General features: G+C 46.7%; 2 protein-coding genes across 3 annotated transcripts in view; one reads left to right on the top strand and one right to left on the bottom strand.

Moving 5' to 3' along the window:
- The window catches only part of PPWD1 (peptidylprolyl isomerase domain and WD repeat containing 1), a 416,345-nt gene extending 399,509 nt beyond the window's left edge, over window positions 1–16,836 (bottom strand). Inside the window, exon 1 of the mRNA XM_085631724.1 lies at window positions 9,788–16,836. Within this exon, the coding sequence (XP_085487850.1) occupies window positions 9,788–16,796 (7,009 nt within the window). The 5' untranslated portion in view covers window positions 16,797–16,836. The remainder of the gene's footprint in view (window positions 1–9,787) is intronic.
- Window positions 16,833–17,033, top strand: part of CENPK (centromere protein K) — a 569,542-nt gene continuing 569,341 nt past the window's right edge. Inside the window, exon 1 of one of the 2 annotated variants that reach the window (XM_085631740.1) lies at window positions 16,833–17,013. In XM_085631740.1, the coding sequence (XP_085487866.1) occupies window positions 17,011–17,013 (3 nt within the window). In that variant the 5' untranslated portion in view covers window positions 16,833–17,010. The remainder of the gene's footprint in view (window positions 17,014–17,033) is intronic. The other variant, XM_085631750.1, reaches the window with a different exon arrangement.

Here is a 17,033-nt window from a genome sequence, read left to right as displayed (position 1 = left end):
GGGGTGTGGAATTTAATCATATATCTGCTTGTCCATGGGGCAGGTTGCTTCCTAAATCTACTTGTCCTGTAACAAAATCCACTCGTCCCATTTGTGCCATGTGATGCGGCGACAAAGAAGCTCTGAAAAACCCTCTCTGATTAGGCATGGGCTTCTTCCATAGTAGGGTTTGAATACTAGCAATTCCCTTATGTTGCCACGTTTACCCGGATCTACATACTGGGGCTGAAGGTAATGGTAAGTAACAGTTCCAGAGTTGGAATGCCCTTTTGAGACTGTGCAAACCTACTAACTTGCATATTTTAAGGGTTTTCACCAACTCTTCTCTAATCTTTTCCCATACTGAGAAAGGTTGGATATTTATTCCTGACAATGGCAGATACAATACCTCTTCCAGGATTGGGAAAAAAAGTGGTTGGAGGGAAAGTAAACTTGCAAACACACGGATTTTCGCATGAGCAAATGTACACCTGCATATTTGCTCATGTTAAATCGCACTTCCAAATATTTTCTAAGAGTACTATTTCTTGGCCTACTTCTGTAAAGTCTTGTGAATTCACGAAAGTCGTATATCTGCACTTAATCCAAGGACATGGTGCACTTTATTTAATAATTGGGCCCCTATTTAGGTCAGGCGTTAACCATGACCTTTCATGTTTATTAAAATTGTGCATCTCTCTCTATGAATTAGCTTCACTGTGAGTGACAGCATTCTGTTCTTTCACAAGAAGCATATCGACACACAGTTTTGTTCAGTGCCAGGAACTACTGTGCAACGTGTGCTTTTTGAGACCCAAACAATTTTTGCTTTTGCCAATGTTTGTTATAACGGTGCGGGCCCGGCAGCTCCCACACCAATAAGGTTTTACAAAAATCATGCCAAAACAAGTCACGCATTGACAAATCCAAAAGGCTGACCAACAATTTCAGACCTACTGGCTTTACCAATGCGTTTTTATTTTTATGTCCCCTTAATCTTATTAAAACTAGTTACACTGATTTTCCATTAGGAATATTTTTGCGAAATACTAGTGTACATCAACACATTTTACTAAATGATACTGCAAAGAAATGGTACTTAACGTTTTCCGTAGTTTAGCTAAAGGTTTTGGCTTTTTTTTGTGAACATGTTATTTTGAAAGTAAAGAATCATCAATCTTGCTTTCAAGCTTCGGCAAATATTTGCATTGAATCAGAGAGCATTCTGGGAGCAGTATACATAGCTTCATATTGCTAAACATTGAAAACATGTGCACACATTTTTATACTGGAACCACTGGCCGTAGTGCAGTCGGAGATTCCACATTTACTTAGAGCGCTTACCCTAATAATAAAGGCTTGCAATTAATTAACTATATATACACAAGTTTGAACAGTATTAACACATGTACACAAATATTACCTTAACTACAGACAATACCCTTCCCTGATCCATAATGTGGTACTGCAAACTGGCAGCCAAAGGGTTCCTGCTGTAGGGGGTTGGGCCTACTTGTCCCAAGGACAATATGTCCGGGGCGTCCGGCTATAGGAATTTCACATCCCAGCATATCCTATACCAGTATGTAGCGGTACCCCTCATGGATATCCCTTCTCCCCCCTCCTTTTCTCACTGGCTGTTGAACCACTGGCATTAGCTATGCGGGCATCTGCAACTCATTGGGGCATTTATATGGGAGGAGTTACTCATGCAATATCTTTATAGGCGGATCACCTCCTCTTATATATATATATATGAGATGTTGGGAGGATCCCGGATACTGTACCTGCTATATTCAGCCAGTCTGCCAATCTATCAGGGCTACGGGTTAACTGAGATAAGTCTTGTCTGTTCCCCTTTGAACCTACCACGTCTGACCTGATGTTCTTTATTGATGGCACCCCGGTCACGTGGCAGCCATCCATGTTTCGTTGCCTGGGCATTAGGATATACCATAGTGACCGGGACCTCCTGGATTACAACCTCACCACAGCACTTACATCCCTGTGGTTGCAGACGACCTTTTGGAAATCACTGGCTATCTCGGTGGCGGGTAGGATCTCCCCCATCATAATTATGGTACTTCCCCGCCTCCTGTATTACTTTGCCAATCTGCCACTATATTTACAGCTTTCCTTTTTTTAAACCAATTGAATGGATGATTTGTGGCCTTATACGGCACACATCATGCTGCAGCGTGGCGCTCACAAAGTTATACCTTCCAACGGGCCAGGGAGGGCGGCTGGCTGTACTGAACCTGGAACATTATTATATAGCATCCCAGCTTCAGTGGGTAGCCCATTGGGTAGAAGGCAGGCACTGGGGGAGAGGAGGCTTCCCTAACAGTACATGCTATTCTTTCTATCTTCCACTCCTGCAAAGGGAAAAGGAACTCCCTCCCCCTAATGCTACAAGTAGCTTACAGATGTTTCCGTAGAGCGTTGTTCCTCACCAGATATGTAAAACCTTATGCCCCAGCGATCCCCTTAAATCAGGACACCTAGGGGACCCAGATCCACCACATCTTTCGACTTAGTGGACTGGCACAATGTGGGAATCCATACACTTAGAGACCTGTAGTACAACGAAATACTTGTGCCATTTAATGATTTGGAGCAAGAGGAAGGAATGCCCCCAGGACATTTTCTCCTACAAACCTCTTGGATTAGGCTATTACAAAGCAAATGGGGAGATATGCAAGAGTGACAAACAAACATGCTACATCAATACATCCATGTAATGGGAAATGGTAGCCATCCGATGTGCTGGTTTGTAGACGTTCTTCGCCTCCACACCGCAGCAGATCTGACCTCACTGCGTACGAAATGGGGATCCGATTTAGGTCACTCGTATATAAAATGGAAGATGATACTAACAAGCCACACACTGGTTCCCCGTAACACTAGGTTTAAATTTATAAAATGATATATAGTACACCGCGCGTATCTCACCCCAGAGAAAATCAATCGGTACTTTCACAGAACTGACTCACACTGTCCTCTCTGCAACCACTTAGATGCAGACATTGTACACGTTATGGCATGTCATAAGCTTCGACAGTTCTGGGAAAAGGTTACAGTCCACCCGTTTGAGTGCACTGATAGACAACTCCCAAACTCTTGGGAATCGTGCATACTGGGGCTATTCCCTATTGGTAACGCACATAGTGCTACAGGCAGGTTCCTAGATTTGGGCCTTGCAGTGGTAAAAAGACTCATTACATGACGTTGGAAGTCCGGGGATCCTCCGGTACCCCTGGCCTGTTCCCGTTCGGTCCTAAATTGGGCAACGGCTGAGGGCGTATTCCTCAAGAGGGAGGATGCACTGGGGCTACGGAAGTTCCCGCTCTCAGACAGCTGGAACACAATTCTTACAGCACTGCGGCTCAATATACAAACTGAATAGAAATACACATCACACAACAAACCGAGCCTGAAATCAGTTAAGTCTAGGGTTGGGAATTAGCCTTATGCACGCTAGGAAGAAAGCAGGGACTCCTGTGACAGCACATATATATGGGACACAGTTTTATTTGGAGAAGTATTTGATACATGACTTTATGGTTATACACAATTTCTGCTGAAGTGGAGATTTCTTGAGCCCTGTTGTTGCCTGAAGAGGTTTAAGTTGATAAGACAGTATATACATTGCTCTTTAAATAGCATATGGGAAATTGTCATGGTCCCTGTGAACGCAGTGAGAAGAACAGAATACAATGCGGAGTTGATATGTATATGTATGACAGTGAGTACACCGAATGTAATCAGTTGATGTAATAGGTCTCCCTGTCAATCTTGTGCGAAGATGCCTTAAGGACGTACATCATGCAACTGGTAGAAATTACAGTATTATTTTATATCGCTGTTAAAAATGACAATAAACAGAACAAACAAAAATTAAATATCTTTAGCTGAGTCCTTTATGCATCGGGCTCAAAACTATCGGAAACAAATTCTGCAGACCGAGCTACTGTGCAGAAGGCTGCTATTGGATTTGTATGGGCACAGGGGTAGTGACCTGAACGCGAGTCTATTTGATGCTCTACTGTTCAGTATGGGGACAAGAATGGCAAACCAAACTGTGTTCACGAAACAGACAGTGGTAGAGCAGACTGCCCCAGTAAAGTGAAATAGGACCGAATGCACTCCTAGACTAAAACAATAAAACTGTTGTCAGGATATTAGTGATCCACCATTACATGCTTAGGAGAAAGTAATGAGAGGAGACCTAAAATAAGCAATGTTGGGCATTCTAGTCCAGAAGATGTGAAGATTATAATAAAGTCACACAACACTGTTACTCTATGGGACAAGGCACTATTGGTAGGAAAAAATAGTTACTATATTAACATATGTATTATTTTAAACTATACATTTCTATGATTACTGCACAAACTGATGGTCCCATGAACAACTCCACAGCCATGCGCACTCCTAGATTGTGCATCTGTTACCAGAATAGAGAAACCGGTTCAGTTAGCAAATTCTTTGAGCCATAACATATTTTAAATGAGTGTCTAGGTAACCACCCACGGTGTAATACGTTTTGGGTGCCATCTATGTATAAGGAGAGATCCAAACTGAATTTCCTCATAGTAACTTCCAGAGAAGATGTATAAGTTAATAATTAAAAATGTACTCAAAATGTTAATTTCTGGACCTCTATTCATTTGTGATAGCAAGAATGACTAAATTGATTGCATGGCAGTGCCAACGATGTCTATTTGAGGTACTTTGCTGCTAACAAATATAGAGGAGTGTACACTATTGAAGGCTCCTAATTTTAACAAAAGCTGGCCCACCTGTCAAATAATTTAGTGTGAGTCATGTCTTTCCTAACAAGGTGTTAACAATTCCACATCTGTTCAGTTGCCCGGTTTCCCTTTAAAAAAAATCTTTACTAGAATGTAGTATTTTGGGATACTAAAAGATAAGCTATATCTTACAGACCCCGGAGACGCAGATCAGAGACTACACATGAGGAAAGGAGTCATGGTATCCATTAGGCTTTGTATGTGATTAGCTCCAAGAAGAACGTTATTGGCATTTGCACCCTGCTAACTAAATAGATACTACCATCAGATGAAGTGAAAGTTCGACCGTTAGTGGGGATGTACTCTTTGCCCCTCGTGGAGCAGATCAGACTACATATGAAGAACTGGAAATCTCAGTAATGCGGCTATAATCTATATAAGAGCTAGATGTCTAGATACCCCAGCATGTCGGATTAGGTGAATGAAAAAATTAAAAGAGTGCCAGGTCCTGAAGAAGATGGTAGAAAATATAAGTGTTCCACAGAAACGCATGTGGACCATTTGACTGAACAACCGTTCATGACAAATCAATGGATGGCTAAAGAAGGATGGTCGCCTTTCCTGTTTGTTCAACATTTTTTGTTCTGGTACTTTGAAGGGCTGGTGTAAATTTTCTAATATGGAAACACTTGGGCTTTCAAATTACTTCTAGGTCTGGTGCTGAGTCTAACAACTGACTCAGTACACTATCTAATCCTTTAATCTGTTAACATTACATAATACATATAAGCAGCAGGGAGCACTATCGTCTTTATCAGGATGATCCACCCGATCAATGACTGTCCGTTTCAGCTGAAAGGAAACGGAACTGTGCATCCTCTCCATGATCCTTGACATTTAATGCTACAGTGTCTAGTTCTGAGTGCAAAATCTGTATCTCTAAGTACTTCAACATCTTACCTGATCACCACACACCCAAAATATGACAGGTAAGCGTTCCACTCACCGTTTTGCCCACTTCCCCAAGGGAAATATCTGTACTTCGTCCATTTAGTCTTCGCATACCACAAAGTCCCAAATGCCTACTAACTGAAGTAACTACGGTACCATTCTCTCAGGTTTTAACAAATATGCCATGTTTCATCAATATGAAGTGATACAGTACGTGTTGTGCTTTCAACCATAACTCTCTGCAGGTACAATTAAATTGTGGGCCTACATGCTATGACCTCCACAGCTAATGCAAACAGCAGAGGCGATGGTGTAATCCTCTTCTTGTTCCCCATCAAAACTCCCAGCTGTCTGTGATCAGACTATTAGTTTTCACTCTGGCCATAACCTGGGAGTAGTACAATCAACCCTCATCCAGAAACTGGGGACCACATTTGTAGCTCTAAAGAGCAGAAAAGAAAAAGTCCTATCACTATGACTCAAAGGTGTTCTCTTTATCAAGGGATAGGACGACCTAATCCTTGGTGCTTTCCTCCAGCCAATTTCAACTATGGGTCACCTGAGCAGATTGACTATTGTGCTTCTTCGTAGTATAAAACCAGATTGGATTGGTCTTGGTAGACTATCAACTGTAGTGTTTGCATTTAGAGTCCTCAGTGGATCATCTGATAAGAACATACCGGGCATCGCCTGTTTTGACCAGATAAGTGCCAATAAACAGATCCACTACTCCACATTCCCCTTACATCTTTCCCAACAACCGCATAGTGTGTAACTTACCCTCCACAAGACATAACAAACATTAAATGCACTAGTCACGATCCACCGGCCAACATGACACTCAATCAGCCCTCATTAGCATCACATTGACAAGCACCAGCTGCAAGCAGTCTTAATTCTGCCCACTTGTTAATGTCATTCCTCACAGAGAACTTCAACAAGCTGCTGACATATGTGATCTTATCACCACCCCTGGCCTGGAGGTACTCATGACAGAAATCTGGCAGTGACATACCACCACCAACCACACAGATGACCCTGTTTCACAAAATTACAGTACCCAACACATTGAGAGGCAATCGTAATCCTCCATCAAACATTGTGGCTTTGCAGACACCAGTAACAACCTGACCTCCGCCATACCACACTGCTTTACACAACAATTCCCAGTCCAATCAACAACTTAAAGGACAATACAGACAGTACTCAACAGCACATCGAAAGAAAAAAAAAGTCTGTCATTGCCCCAACTATTTCACCCAGCAACAATCCTAAATGGCCATCCGTCCACAGCTAATGCAGAGAAGACACGATGACCAGTATCCATCAATACGCAGAAGATGGTCAACTCTGGTTGGTGTCCTTGCTAAAAGTCACCTTCAGACAGACTAAGGAGAAGGTTGCCTTAATTTACACCTGAGTGATTAGAGCACATATAAAGGTGAGTCGCAGAAGATAGAATGTATTCTCTTGCCAAGCCAGCAAACAACTGCAGGTACAGAAGGGGCTCGAAAAGATGAACCACAACAGATTCATACCATAACTCGTCACCAGCAGTGAGTCACAACTTTTACATGGACAATAATCCTAGCTTCAAAACACATCACCAACAAGATGAAAAAATCTTGGCTATACAGAGTGAAGCCATTTCTCCCGGATGACTGCTTGGACAGGCATCCAGACAGTGGTAAAGTCTCACCAGACAGAGGAAAGGTTCACTCACCAAATCCCCAGCAGCTCACCTGGCCCCAGTGATTAATGCCCTTGGATGCAGCAGCACATTACGTCAAAGTTCCGAAGATCTTTGCCAGAGCCAACACTCAGACATCCACAAGCTCTCTCTTCCTATGAAAAATGTCCTTCAAGATCTGATGCATAATCAACTGAGCTGCACAAAATGTCTCCCCATCTTACCGAGCATCCAAGATCAAAACCTCTGGAGGACTACACACGGCACGAAGCAAAAACATCACAACTCAAGACTACAAAATGTGGCAAAGACATGGTCAGGTTCTAGGCCTCCACAAGCTAAGCACCCAGGGTTTGCAAAACTGTTCCCTGATAAAATCAGCCAAGCACAATCTCAACTCTTCAGGAAAAAAACTCAAAACTTTGGTCGTTAAACAACACCATGTTGCATAGCTCCCCAACCACCAAGACACCCAAAAAGCTCCAGCACACATTGCTGCCACTGTGTCACTCCAGCTTACATGTATCCCTATCACCCTTTCCCTTTGGAAGTGAACTCATCTATTACACAACAGTGCTTTGTTCCTTTATATCTACCTCTGTGCTATATAAACCACATGATCATCTCCCGTTTTATGTGCAGTGTAGCTTTTTGAAGCTATGCCATATTCAAACAATTAATGAAGAAAAAGATAAAAAATAAAAAGTTGTCTCCTATGTTAATGCACTACACTAAATGTTCTACTCGAGACCTCAGCTTTCTTAGTGCATTTATCTACAGCAGTAGTACATCACCACAGTACCAGGAATTTGCAGAGAATAATAGATTTTCCATGTAATAATGCACAAATCCAAAACAGGCAAATACTAGTGTGGAACACCGAGGATAGAAAGGTTTCCTACTAAGACAGAACAAACAAATACATTCATAAGATTTGCCTTACAAGAAATATAACGTACAGATACAAATTTCCATATGCTACAGATAGAGTGCTTTATGACAAAGATATTAATTAGATTTAGATAATTCTAGCTGAGCTGACTGAAGATACAAGACTGAGTTCTAGGAGAAAGTGATGATGTGCTAACCCAATCCTCTTGGGTAAAAAAAGTATTTATCCCAAAAAACGTAATCTTTAAGTAGAAATGGTGTCCTAAACAAGTTTGCAGATGGGCATTCTTAGCAAGTTCTACCTGGAAAACACAAGGATTACATCCAGTAAAGAATGTGAGGTTCTGCTTAGCGGCATACCCCCGACTCCCCCACCCCCCTTGACATTGGGTCAAAGAGACGTACAAAAAGGTGGTTATCCTTCAACAAAAACAGCCAGAGTAAAATGTGCCTTCAATTTTTCACCTTTTGCCCATGGAATCATATGGATTATCCTTGCCCTTGCAGTGTAGTATACACGCTGGGTAGGTATTGTACTTTCTCTTTGCATTATATTTTTGTCAGATATCAGAAAAAGCACAACCTTCAGTGATTCAACATCAATCAGAAAGAAATGATTTTTGAGGTGCCTCTAAATGTGTACAGGATGAGAAATTGCTCTTAGGTTTACAGATGGAGAGGGATACGTTTTTATTCTTAGCGGTGGGTTTAGAGACACCTAGTAGCACAAACAAGGCTATTAGTCGTGTAGCAGAAGGTTCCTGTTCCATTTTGATTTTACAAAGGGGATGAGAGGTTCCCGAGTTTTGTTTTTAGTTTACTTTCACTTGCTTTGACCAAGGTCCAGTTTTCCTCATTTGGCTTGCCCTTATCTTCCAGTCCTTTTGCTCCCTCTCTCGGTGGTTCTGTGGCTCACCTCCATCTGTTCACTGTGTGTATCAGTTTAGTGAAAGGGTCACACTTCTCACTCTATTAAACTGTGATCATTCCACCACTAACATTATAAGACATATTTTCATAGTACCTGCAATTGGTCTTGAATAAGACACTCGTAGTACCACAGAAGTGAATTCTGTGCATGCCACTCTTGAAAAGAAACTCCAGTCAATTAAGTAATTACCACATAATTAGCAAGTGACTTTGAATTTAATTTGGAATATTTAAAGACTACATGGACCGACTAAACATTTCTGCAAAACATCAAACACACAGCACAAGAAAATAATGTTTTCCCTTCAGATAATGTTGTACATCACCCTTAAAAATGATAATCAATCCAGGGGCTGGTATATCCCTAATATTGTACAAATAAATCAGTTTTCTGACTGGTGAACATTTGCTCTATTTTCAGTGAAGAGATTAAACTATTTCAGTAAAACAACACAGTAGTTTCTAATGACCATGTCACAAAAGATGTACAATTCTACACCAACTCAAGCAGGTGCTGTGCCATTACACATTCAAGATATCAATCTGTTTCATTAATTTCGAATAATAAAAGGGTACAACAGGTGGTAAGTACCTTTTCTCTTCTTGGTCTGTGAAGCTTCTGTAGGGAGGGGCCCAACCCAGCGTTCCTCTCTATCTGCCTCTTTGGAGGAAGGCAGTGACGTCAGCTCCTCTTTTTTCCCATTGCCTCCGTCGCCAGAACTTTCTTCCTTGGAAGAGGGTGAGGAAGGTAGGTCTTTCTTCCTTACTCTGCCTCGCTTAGCTGCAGTTTGGGACAGCAGTTCCATATTCTCGTTCTCTTTGCCTCCACTTCCCATACCATCCTCCTTGGAAGGAGGTGGGGACAGCAGACAGTCCCCTTTCATTTCTTGGTTTCCACCATCACTGTCCTTTGAGGAGGTCCAAGATCCCAGCAACTCTCGCCTCTGTTCTCGCTCTCTAATATCGCCGTCCTCTGTGGATGACAGACCGGGCACCTGCTGCTCCATATTTCTCTCTCCGCTTCCACCGCCTTCCTCCTCTAATGGTGCTGATGCCAGAAGCAGAGCCCCCATTATCTCTCTCTCTTGGTCTAACCTTCCCCCGCCATCATCAAAAGGGAGAGCAGAGAGTGGCTCTTTTATCTTTTCTGCGCTTTCAACACTCTTCTGTAGGTGTTGCTCTCTTTTCCTCTCCTTGCCTATGTCAGTGGGGCTCTTTGCACGACTACCACTACCAGACTGCCTGGACTCTAGTTCCATCACCACTATGGATGCATACTTCACCTCACCTCCATCTTCCAGTGGCACTCTCTCCCACTCATCCATTCCAAATCCAGGCTTCACTTGTCCCTCTTCCTGCTGTGCTCTTTTCCTCTCAGCCTTTCCGGGTAAATGCTCTTTCTCTTCTTCTCCATACCCCTCCAGCTGTCTTCTCCTCTCCATCAGTGGTACATGTTTTGCATCTCCTTCACAACCCTCTTCCAGCTCTGTTTTCTTTTCATCTCGCCATGGTCCATGCTTTATTTCTGCTCTAACATGTACCTCTGGTTGGCTACTCCTCGCTACAAAACCAACAGTATGTTTTTCCTCTTCTTCACTGTCTATTTCAGCCTCTTTTTTCCTCCCTTCGCTGCCAGTTACAGGCCCAATTTCTGCTAACATACCCTCTACTGAGAACCTTTCTCTCCTACTGTCCCTACTATGTACTGAAAGCCTTTTATCATCACCACTTGCCTCAGCCTTTTCTTTAGTCCCTTCCTTCTCCCCAGTGCATATTAATCCCTCCCCACTATTATCCACCTGCATTTTATCCTGGTCTACCTCCATGTAGATATATTTGCACTCAGTATTGTCTTCTTTAGTTCCTTCTTTTTCCCTGCTAGCATCATCCTTTTTCTCTCCCGTTTCCTCACTGTGCTCCTTAACTGACCACTCTGACTTTCTTTCCTTCTCCGCTCCACTTCCTTGAATCCTTTCAGTGGTATGATGCTGCGCTTCTGACTTTGTTCTACTTCGTTCCATCTCCATGACACTCAAGAAGTTCTCTACTTCATCCTCTTGCTCTTTTTTCTTGGCCACTTGCCTGCTGCTTCCAAGTTTGATCTCTATGTCTTCGCCATCCTTCTCCAACACCCTTCTCTGTTGACCATCACTCCTAGGTTTGTTCTCTCCACCATCTTCTCTTCCCCAATCCTTGCCCTTTTCCTTCTCACTATCACTCCAATGCTTTGACCCTCCTCCACGAAGTTCCTCTTCTTCCCTTCTCTTCTGCTTCTTCCTGCTGCTCCTGTGCTTTCTTTGTCCACCATCATCATGCTCTCTCTTCCTTTCCTTTTTCCTGCTTGACTTTGGCTCTTCTGCACCACCACCACCCTCCTCATCCTCCTCCTCTCTCCTCCTATGCCTCTCTCTGCTTTCCCCGTGTTTTCTTTCACTACCAGCCTCCTGTTCATGTTGCTCCTTCTTGCGCTCCTTCCTACTGCGCTCATGCCTCCATTCAACTTCACCAACACTTTCGTTGTGTTGCTCACTGCCCTGGCCACCCCAGTATATCATCTCTTCTGGAATATCAGCACCTTCAACATGTGTCTCCATCTCTTGGTTGCAACCCCACTGCTCTCTGTCCAGATCCTCATTCTCGCCTATACACTCACCCCAGTGCTGCATCTCTACCTCTTCGCCCGCCTGCTGCTTCTCTCTCCTCCTCTCCCTGCTCCTGTTGCTCCTTTCTCCACCAGCATCGTGACCACCTGCCTCTTCCTCCTCCTCCTCCCAGGACTTTTCTCGCCTCCTCTTTTTTCTGCTGCTCCCATACTTTCTTTCTCCACCAGCCTCATCCTCCTGCTTATCTCTCCTCTCCCTACCTCTGTGTTTCCTTTCTCGGCCACCTTCTTCCTTCTCCTCCCTCTTTCTCTCCTTCTTTCTACTACTCAAGTGCTTCATTTCAGTAGCTTTTCTTCCATCTTCTCCCTCCAACTCCTTATTTTCGTCAGCTGTTCTACCAATCCAACGGCCCATCTGTCTTTTTCCACCCTCCTCTTCGGTCTTCCCAGAATCCCACAGCTTCAGCCCACTGCCACCATCTTCATCTTCAAATGTTCTTTCCTTCTCCCTGACTCTATGTTTTCTCCCTTCGTAGTCGCCTTTATCTTCCTCATACATTCTCTGCCGCCGCTTCTTATCTGCTCTTTCATCATACTCCTCTTCGTCCTCTACAGCCATCTCCTTAGCCTTTCCACCATTATCTGCTTCGTCCTCAAATGACCTTTCCATCTCCCTCCTACTCTGCTTCCTCTCTTTATTATCCAAATGTTCCTCCTCATGCGCTTTCTGACGTTTGTGTTTCATTTCTGATCTTGTATCACAGTGTTCTTCCTCTTTCTTGACCGTAGTCTTTAACCCTCTACCACAAACCTCCAATTCGGTGAATGTCATTTCCATCTCTCTACTGCTGTGTTTTCTTTGTTCTTGGGCCCCTTGCTCATCTTCGGGCAACCTATGCAATCGGTGTTTGACCTCAGCACATGCACCAAACTCTGTTTCTTTGTTCCCAGTCCTCGCCTTTATGTCTGTATCACATAGGTCCTCCTCCAGTGTCTTTCCCTTATCGCTACTTCTGCGTTTGCTGTCTTTCTGAGACTCTCCTTGCTCATGCACTATTACTTCGTTATTTATCTCTGCTTCTGCATTACCCGATCCTGCCTTCAACTCCTTAATATCTATTTCTCTAGCATCCGGATGCTCTCTCCCCTCCTTCCTGCTGTGCACCTTCTCTGAAGATCCTGTTGGTTTGTGTACTCTCTTCCTCCGTTGAAGAGCCGGTTCTCCAGAACCTTTCTCCTCAGCATCCATATTCTCCTTGATATACGGTGCCACTTCAACTAACTCCCCTCTCTGCAGGACTTTCTCTTGGTTATCCCAGTGCATTACCTCTTCATGAAGCCTTAGTGTGCCACCATCCTTGGCCTGATGCTGCCCATGTGCGTCCTGCAACACCTTTAAGCTCTCATACTGCACCTTCACAGGTCCCTGGTCCAACATCTCTGTAACCTCACTTTGCTGTCCCACTAACGCTTGCAAAACCCCATCTACATGATGCCCGTGGTGCACCACAGGTTCTGGTGAAACCACCTCAACATCCTCTTTACACTGCCCAACAGGGTCCTGCAATCCTCCTTCTCCGCCCTCCTTACTGTGCTCTACGGGCTCCTGTAGTGCTATCCTATGGTTCTCTGCACACTGCTCCACCATCTCCTCTAATGGCCGCTGACTTATTGTGCCCTCTTCAGAATTGCATACTCTGCTCTCCTCATGATGTCCCACAGGATTTTCTGGCTCTTTATCCCGATCTCTTCCATGCTGTCCCATGGTTTGTTCAGGTGTCATCTCTATGCTCTCCTCATGCAGCCTCATAGACTCTTCCGAGCTCTCATACCTATCATGACCATGTTGGTCCATGGACACCTCTGATACCTTGTCTCTGCTCTCTTCATGGTGCCTCATAGGCTCCTCTGACCCCCTCTCTGTGTCCGAGCCTGCCCGCCCAATGAGTTCCTCGTTTATAACCTCTCTGCTCTTCTCATGCTGCACCAGTTGCATTTTTGATCCCTTCTCTGTATCCTCCTCTCTGTACCCTGCATGTTCTTTTGAAAGACCCTCTCTGCTCACATCCTGCGATCTCACTGAATGCTCCAACTTCTCTTCTATGGATTCGTTGTGCTGTTTAATTGCATCCACTGGCACACTCTCTTTACTATCCCCCACCTGGCCCACTGGCTTTTCTGATTTCCTCTCATCATGCGACTCCATTGATGCCACCGACCCGCTTGCTCTACCTTCTTCAGGCTGGCCCAGGAGCTGCTCTGATCCCCCATTTCTATCATCATGATGTACAAGATGTTCTGCAGGTACCTTCTCGCCACTCTCCCCAAGCTGTGCCACTGACTTTCCTAACGTCTCTCTATCTGTCCCCTGAAGTGACACGTTATCCTGCACTGCTAGATCTATGCCTTCAAGTTTCCCTACTTGTTCATGTGATCCCCCCAACTCTCTAACATCCACCTGTTGTAACACGGGCTTCTCCGGCCAGCTATCTGTATTATCATCCTTGTGTCCCAAAGGCCCCTGTGAGGACTTCTCGGCAACCTCCACTTGAGAGCCCGCAAGCTCCTGCATCCCTGCTTGCTGGCCCACAGGTCCATGCACCAATCCATGCTGTCCAACAGCCTCCTCCGAACTCACAACTCTGCTTTCTGTCTGTTGCAACATGAGCCCATCTGACCTCACTCTACCATCTGTTGGCTGTAAGACGGGCTCCTTCGATACACCCTCTCTGGTCTCCCCCTGTGAGACTCTGTCTCTGTCACCATCTCCTGGGTGCCTGGTTGGTTCATGTAATCCTGTATCCATGGCTCTAGCTTGTTGACCCCACGGCTCTGTCAACACTCCTTCTCTGCCCTCGGCCTGCTGCTGGCCCCAAGGCTCTGCTAAACTTTCTCTGCCCTCTGCCTGCTGTCCCGAGATCTCAGTTGCTCTCTTGCCATCTTCATCCTGTTGACCCCAATGAGCCGTAGACCCCTTGTCTCTGTCGTTGTCCTGCTGGTTCCAAGACTCCTGTTGTCCTTTATCTTTGGAAAACTCTTGCTGCCCCCAGACGTCATGTGATTCCCTCTCACTGCCATCCCACTGCTGCCCCCAAGGCTCGTGAGCTCGTCTATCTCTGCCATCCCCCTGGTGCCCCCAAGGTTTTTGTGATCCCCTCCCTCTGCCTTCCTCAAACTGCCGCCAGGGCTCCTGCGACCCTCTGTTCTGTCCTTGCTGCCCCCAAGGCACGCGACCCCCCCTTCCTCTACCTTCTCCCTGATGCCCCCAGGGTACACGTGGTCCCCTCCCTCTACCTTCACCCTGATTCCTACGGGGTGAATGTGATCCTCTCTCTCTACCCTCCCTCTGATGGCCCCACTGCTCACGTGCCCCCCTTCCTCTACCCTCCCCTTGATTGCCCCAAGGCACACTGGAGCCCCTTTCTCTACTATCTCCATGCTGCTTCCATGGTTTTTGTGATCCTTGATCTCTGCCCTCCCACTGCTGTCCCCAGGGTTCGCGAGGGCCCCTCCCTCTGCCATGTCTGTCTTGCCCCCGCGACTCTCGTGCTGACCTGTCCTGCCCATGCTGCCCCCATTGCTCCTGGGATGCCCTCCATCTGCCATCTTCCTGTTGCCGCCATGGTTCCTGGGGGATCCAACCTTGCTGCTCCTGTGAGACCACGTTCTGTCCCTGTTGGCCCCAGGGTTCTTGCGATGCCCAGGTCTGCTGCTCCTGGAATGCCCGGTTCTCTACATGCTGTCCCCAAGACTCCTGGGATAGGCTGCTATGTCCATGCTGTCCTGGCCCACTACTGTCTGGCTGCTGGCCAGGGGGCATCGTTGCTCCCCTTCCTGCCCCAGGAGGGGCCCAGGGTTCTGCTGATCCCCTTCCCAACCCGGGTGGGGCCCATTGCTCTGCTGATCCTCTTCCCACCCCGGGTGGAACCCATTGCTCTGCTGACCCCCTTCCAATCCCAGGAGGAACCCATGGCTCTGCTGTTCCTCTGCCCACCCCAGGTGGGACCCAGTGCTCTGTAACTCCTCTTCCCGTCCCTGGGGACACCCACGGCTCTGCTGCTCCCCTTCCGGCCCCCGGAGGGGCCCATGGCTCTGCGCCTCCAATACCAAGACCTGGCGGTGCCCAATGCCCTGCTGCTCCTCTGCCGTCCCCAGGCGGAACCCAGGGTTCTGCTGCTATCCTGTTCGCCCCTGGTGGCAGCCATGGCTCGCCTGAAACCCTGTTTACACCAGGTGGGAGCCAGGGATCTGCTGGGCCCTTACCAACTGCTGGAGGCACCCATGGTTCCGTTGCTCCTCTGCCAACAGCAGGCGGAACCCATGGTTCCGCTATTCCTCTGCCCACCCCAGGAGGGACCCACTGTTCAGCTGCCCCCCTCCCCACCGCCGGCTGTACCCAAGTCTCTGCTGCTCCCCTGCTGACCCCAGGAGGGGCCCAGGGCTCTGCGGTTCCACTATTAACAGCAGTGGGGACCCATGTCTCTGTTGCTCCCCTGCTTTCTCCAGGGTTAATCCAGGGCTCTGATCCTGCCCTTCCCACCCCAGAAGGGATCCAGGGCTCAACAACTCCCCTACCTACTCCAGGTGCAACCCAGGGCTCCGTAGCTACTGGGATCCAAGGCTGCTGGGGGGTCCTGTTATCTCCCTGCGGGCCCCACTGTTCTTGAGATGCCATATTCTGCCCCTGAGGCGCCCATGGTTCTTGGGGTGGCTTGGTGTCCATTTGCTGCCCCCATTGCTCAGAGGGTGCCCTGCCCTGTATATGCTGGTCTAAGGGTACCCGGTTCTCTCCTTGCTGGCTGTGGGGCTCTGCTTCCCCTCTGACCTCGCTTGGCTCCCGCCCGCGGTCTGTGCTGCTGTACGCGTTTTCTCCGCCACCAGGCTCGGGAGGCGGCGGGGGTGGTGGTGGTGGTGGTGCCGGTACTGGGGGATCGTCTCGTTCTCTAGCTCGGCTGTCATCCCAGCGGGTCTTCCTCTGCCTGGGTCCGCCGGACGCCATGCTCAACCAGTGCGTCACCGTGGTCGGCCGCCAGACACTGACGTCATAGACCTGCGACACACGGTCCAACCAATCAGGCGTTCACGCGCTGTTTTCGCCCGAACAGAAACGGGGCAACCGGGGAAGGGCGGATTGTGGAAAAGTTGGGATCAGTGGTTGGGAGAACAAGCTGTAACCGTCGCTAGGCGACCGCGACCGGTCAAGAGGTGCTATCATGGTACGTATGAGATCACATCA

The sequence above is a fragment of the Triturus cristatus genome, chromosome 2_1 (assembly GCF_964204655.1).
Source record: "Triturus cristatus chromosome 2_1, aTriCri1.1, whole genome shotgun sequence".
In the NCBI taxonomy this organism is placed as follows: Eukaryota; Metazoa; Chordata; class Amphibia; order Caudata; family Salamandridae; genus Triturus; species Triturus cristatus.
Note: the sequence above shows the minus strand (reverse complement) of the source record. Positions and strands in the feature narration are given on the sequence as shown.